Genomic DNA, 6079 nt, shown 5'->3' with positions numbered 1-6079 from the left:
TAAGCTTGTTAATTGAATAAATAATCTAAAACGCAACTGCAAAAAGATTGAAAAAATTTACCATAACATATAAATTTGATGACAAAAGTCCTTTAGTTAAGCAAATTTCTAAGCTTTAATAAGGCCGTGACCAAGAAATGTCTTACCTGCTTTAATAAGGCTGTGTATAATCTGGCTTTGAAACTACAGGATGCAGAACGCCATTGTATCAAATTCGACGATAGTGTCTACTGCTGCCCTTTGTCTAACGTTTTCCACTCATACTAAAGTTTTCAAAAGGTACATTGAAGCTCTGAACACCAGTCCTTTCCTTAAGAATAGCTTCTGTCAAAGCAACCAAAAACACTCAAGCTTTCGCATACAGTTTGTCAGTGATTATCTAACATCTTCTGTAAGCGACCCACTTCAGCAAGGAACATTATTTTCATGTCTGCAACTTCAGGTTGTGACTTCTCAAACTCCTTCAGAGTATCAAACAGTTGTTCTATATTAGCCATGTCTTTCTGCATTGCTAAGGCCTCGACAACACAGGGAACCAACCAGCTTATGTTAAAGCGCATAAGATGAAGGTCATAGAGGGTGGAACAAAGATAATCAACTTCAGAGGTGTTTAATGGCCTGCCTTTGGTGTTTTGAAGAAAAATTACCATTTTAGCCATTGACTCCAATGCTGAAGCTACAAGATCATTGCTTCGAAACAGCTGTCCTTCAAGTATGTTGCCATACTTAGCCCAGATTTTATTCAATATGGGTAATAAATCTTCACGAACATCTACTCCTTGGAATCTCGTCTTTGAGGAACCACTTCCAACAGACTGCATAATAAAATTAGAAGAGTAAATTATTGTATGAACATAATAAACATCACTCAGGCAGAATGCAGACAGTTAATACTCGCACCTCAGTAGTAGTAGGCGAAAAATCAATGACAATAGATGTAGCTGGCTGCATCTTTGTTGTAATACCAAGGGTTCCAGCATCTAAAATAGGCAATTAGAATCAGGAAGATATATTAAAGGAGAAATAAAACTTCAATATGCCATTCTGATATATAGTAATTGTTTAAGACATCAGAGATCAAACCTTCAACAGACAGTATCTCCTGAATTCCTGTTGGAGAGTAATGGTTTTTAGCTGATGTCTTAGCCCAAAATCCTAGTGGACGCGAGGTTTCCTCAATGCCACTTGACTTAGAACTATTATGGGAGAGATTGCTATAGGAGGTGGGCACTCTGCTTCGGTATGAGAAGCTATCATTTTGTGTTACTTTGTATTCAGGAGAACCCCTTTTTGGAAAAGAAAAGAAACACAATTTCAAAGCTCTTTAGAGTATTAAGGCCCAAGAACAAACAACTTAGCAATAATCATACATGTATAATGTATTGTTTTTTGAGTTCTTGTTTTTAATGAACATATGTCACTGCTATCATACACAAAATGATATTAGTAAGAAGATAACCAAATTTAAGACCTTGAACAAACATCTTATCAAAATACTTGCTGATTTGTCTGAAGATTCTCAATGTTCTAGAGCAAGAGGACAATTTGGTTAAAGTGGTACAATACCCTTGAATAAATATGATCTTTGTTCAATGCAAACTCGCATAATTTCATGATCTGAGCAAACTATAAAACACTACTTGAATGTACATGTCCACAGAACACAAATAAGTTATTGCATCAATCAATCAAGAAGCAATAAAAAATCAGAATAGGAACTGTAATGCAATTTATGAAGAGCTCTAGTGGTGGCAGCGTTGTACTAGTGGAAAGACAGGACAAAATGTTTCAATGAAGAAAAATTGTGGAGCCTAATCCTTGGACTGTACCTCACCAATCTACATCCAAGCAAAAAAGCAATAAGAATTCATCTTAAGCAAATTCAAAGTCTACGAGTTTATCTAGCATAATCATCTATAGCTCATAATCTTGCTAGGAGATACTTCCACAATAAACAGACCAATCAAGCTAGATTAGCTAATGGAAAAGCAGGCACACAGATGAACAAGTCCATAAATTAGTAAATTGAAACTAATCTTACCAATCTGTATCAGATGAAAGCCACTCATGAGATGGCCAAAACACATCAGAATAGCCAGGAAAAGATGCAACAGGACCACAATCACCACCCACAAAGTGAAAGACAGCAACGTCGAGTCTAGTTTTCTTCTCGGTCTTAAAGATATCTCGATCAACCCTCAAAGTTTCATTATATGTAGGGAAAGAATTTCTATAAAACACAATAGAATTGCCTCTCCATCCAGGCAGATCCTTCGCCGGCACAAAGAAACACCCATCTAAAGTCACAAACAGTATTTGATCATCACCGATACCTTGAACCTCATCCCATTTCCTCTGCTTCTCATTCAACTTATAGACCTTAAAAGCAACCTCAGCATAACATTCATGACTCCTATAAATCAAATACAGCTCACCACACGATTCGACAAGACGTTTTCTCCTATCGTTTGCATAACCATCACCCACTGGCTTACTCACAACATTCGACAACCCCATGTATCGAAAACTCATACAATAAACCCTTCCTTTCCTATCAATCACATAAACCATCCCCTTAAACTCAACTATATCATCAAACTTCAAAACATGAGAATAACTCAAATGCTTCTCATTCTCATCTTTAAGCCTAATTCTAGCCAAATTCCCATTACAATACAACACAACAGCAATACAATCATCAATCACAGGTTTAATTTCACTTGGATTCTCAATCAAAACAACTTTATTATAAAAAGAAGACCATTTCCTCCACTGTAAATTTCCCTCACAAACATCCCTCAACCTAATAGCATACAATCTACCAATCTCCGAAACCCGAAAACAAGACGAACCCAAAATTCTCCTTACATAATCAGGCAAATTATCGACAACATCGAAACGAGAAAGCGGGTCACGGATGAAGAGCTTACCGGGATTCAACTCCTCGACAGTGATCAACCATGGTGGTAACCTAGGATTAAGAGTCGATCGAAGCAGAAACACAGAACAAGCCCCTAAATGTAATGAACAGGAAGAAATTACAGAAGGGTCACCTCTCAGAAGAAGCAATGGAGGGGTAGTAATGGAGAGATTGTGGGGTAAAATTGGGGAAATTATGCTTTTCTTAGAGAGAAGAGAGAAAGTGGCTGAATCTCGCCATGTTTTGCAGACTGCCCGGAATATCAGGATGTCGGTTCGGGTTTCGAGGCGTTCGGCTATGTCGTATAGAAGCTCCGGTGGTAAATCCGACCAAGAGATTTTCCGGCGGTTCATTTTTTTTTTTTTTGTTCAACTGAATTTTTGGTAACAAGTTTGGTGTGTAGCAGCTTATTGTGATTAGTGGTGCTAATTGCCCCTCAATATTTTTGGCGCCAAAAGTTGCGTAACTAACAAAACTTTTCCCGCGCAAAAGAAACAGTTATCACCATTTTATTTATTTATTTTTTGTTTTATCTTTTTGAAAAATAGTGTGGGCTCAATTTAAATTAATATTTTTAAGCATTTGTATCAGATTAAGCTGCAGTAGCACATTGGCAAATCTACGTATAAGAAGATTCCAGGTTCGAATCCTGGCTGCAGCAGTTATATTTTTAAACGAATTTTTATACGAAGTGAAAAGGTGACTGATTTAAATAAATATTATTAAGTATTAGAATTACAATAAGCTGCAGTAGCACATTGGCAAATCTAATTTGAAGATTCCAGGTTCGAATCCTGGCTGCAGCAATACTTTTTAATTATACGAATTTTTATACGAAGTAACACGTTATTGATTTAAATAGATATATTTTAAGCATTAGAATAACAAGAAGCTGCAGTAGCACATTGGCAAATCTAAGTTGAAGATTCCAGGTTCGAATCCTGGCTGCAGCATTTTTTTATATTTTTATAAAATATCAGTCTGTCCCTTTTTTTTTTTTTTTTTAATTATTATTTTTTAATCTTTGCGGTCTTTTGTGAAATCTACACTATTCCAATATTCCGTAACCATATCCATTCAAAAAAACAAACCATATACGTAGTATAAAGACATCCACTCAAAAACAAAAAAAAAAAAAAAAAAACATATATAAAGACATTAATATTTAAAATTGTACGTTAATGATAAATGAAATAAGTTAGTTAAAAAAAAAAAAAGGATAGTTCATGGTTGCGGAGTTATTGTGTGATAAGTGAGTTCCTTAAAATCCACAATCAAATTAGGGCTGTCAAAAGCTTACACGACATGATAACCCGACACGAAAGAAGCGAGTTTGGGTCAAGTATTCTCGACCCGTTTACATAATTGGGTCGACACGAACCTGACACAAAATTAAACGGGTTAGGTTTGAGTTAAAATTTTCAACCCGAAACAGACACGCATAACCCAATTATATAAATGGGTTGAACGACAACCTGCTAACCCAAACTCGACACGCTTAACCTATTAATTAAGTAGTAAAAAAGGAACAAAATTTTATTCTAAATTTGTAATTTTGTAAATTGCCTTGGAACCATGTATACATTTAGATAATTTTTGGCGATTAATTTGGCGGATAAAATAGATTTTAACTTTTATAAATTAAAATTTGGCTGTTAATTTGGGACAACTAGGTTAGGTCCCGTGCCATGCACGGTAATTTTAATTATTATTTTTAAATAAACAATGAATTTTTTCTAAAATATTATATGGTCTAATAAATTTATTATAAATTACCCTATAATTAATTATTATAAAAGAGCCTATTAGCCCGGTAGTTATTTTTAAAACGCATTTGACAATATGTATATTATATTTCATAAAAAAATTTGGTACAATTTTCATGTCGTTAACCAAATGGGTTTCTTAAAAGTTGCATACTTCCTCCGTTTCTATTTAGTTGACACGTTTGATTTAGGCACATATATTAAGGAGAGGAGAGAGAGTGATAGAGAATGAAAAAGCAAGTGGGGTAGCTTGTAAATGTAAGGTAAAAAATTTACCCAAAAAGGAACGAAACGTGTCAACTAAAAAGAAACTTCCTAAAAAGGAATACGTGTCAACTAAAAAGAAACGAAGGTAATATTACACTTCTATAGTTACTATTAGGGATGTCAATGGGGTGGGGGCGGGGCGGATTTTGGCTTTTCAATCCCATCCCTGCCTAATATTCTCATCCTCATCCCCATCCCCACCCCGCCAAGTCCAATGCTATTTATTTATGTATAAGATTTGTCAAATCTTTTATTTATGTATTATTTTGCTATTTTCTATTTATGTATAAGATTTTTTTGCTAAAGATTATTTTTTAAAAAAAAAAAAAAAAAACTAAAGGACACACCAGAAAATGACACGTGTCATTGCTGGTGTGTCTTTTAGTATATAGTTATTGATTGATGATTCTTATGTATGGTTGTGCGTGCTGCTAAAACAACCAACTTTAAATTCCTATAGTACTTTTGCTAAAATAACTAATTTTAAACTCTTGTAGTATCATTAATTCTTGAATTAATGATGTATGTCTTTTTAATTTGAAATTGAATATTATAGTTTATTACATAAGATATGGGTAAAAGGTTACACGGGTAACCCGTTCAATAGTTTGGGTCAAGGGTTTTTAACCCGTTTGATAAATGGGTTAGGTTTGGGTCAAGGGTTTTTCAACCCGTTTAACATCGACACGAACACGAACTCGACACGACACGACCCGTTTGACAGCCCTAAATCAAATACGAGCTGAGTGAGCTACTCGACAGAAAACGAGGTTGAACATTCTTTTTTTGATGCCGAAGACAATGGTAACATATAACACATACTCTGTAAAGACTAAAGAATAACGGATAACACACTCTTAATGCTAAGAGTATAGTGCATGCTTGACAATATACCAATATTGTTTGCACAACCATTTTTGACATTAACGCGATCACAATTGAAATAAGTTTACTGTCAAACTCATGTACATAAATTCAATGACAACATACTATAAAGCTGAGTAGTTTGCAAAGCCAAATGGAGAAGAACAAAACAAAAAAACAAAAAAAAAAAAAAAATTCCAACAAAGTTTTGCTCCTAAAAAGATTGGCTTCCGTGGAGATAGACATCTAGTCAAGAAATCAT

General features: G+C 34.7%; 1 protein-coding gene across 1 annotated transcript; it reads right to left on the bottom strand.

Moving 5' to 3' along the window:
* Positions 1–368: 368 nt before the first annotated feature.
* LOC145597201 (F-box protein SKIP23-like) lies at positions 369–3273 on the bottom strand. Its single transcript, XM_081653354.1, has 4 exons — positions 2042–3273; positions 1084–1286; positions 901–980; positions 369–815 (listed from the first exon to the last, which is right to left on the bottom strand). Exons 1-4 carry the CDS (start codon positions 3271–3273, stop codon positions 369–371), a joined length of 1962 nt encoding a protein of 653 aa, XP_081509480.1.
* Positions 3274–6079: the final 2806 nt, after the last annotated feature.

This window comes from Chenopodium album, chromosome 20 (assembly GCF_948465745.1).
Source record: "Chenopodium album chromosome 20, dcCheAlbu1.1, whole genome shotgun sequence".
Lineage (NCBI taxonomy): Eukaryota > Viridiplantae > Streptophyta > Magnoliopsida > Caryophyllales > Amaranthaceae > Chenopodium > Chenopodium album.
This window is presented reverse-complemented; position numbering and strand designations above follow the sequence as displayed.

Bases quoted from the DNA above. Each gene is read 5' to 3' on its own strand.
- LOC145597201 (XM_081653354.1), bottom strand. From the start codon at position 3,273: ATGAACCGCCGGAAAATCTCTTGGTCGGATTTACCACCGGAGCTTCTA. The intron at 981-1,083 runs GTTTGATCTCTG...TGCCTATTTTAG, and splicing joins GGAGATACTGTCTGTTGAAG to ATGCTGGAACCCTTGGTATT. The intron at 816-900 runs GTGCGAGTATTA...TTTATTATGCAG, and splicing joins TTTCGCCTACTACTACTGAG to TCTGTTGGAAGTGGTTCCTC.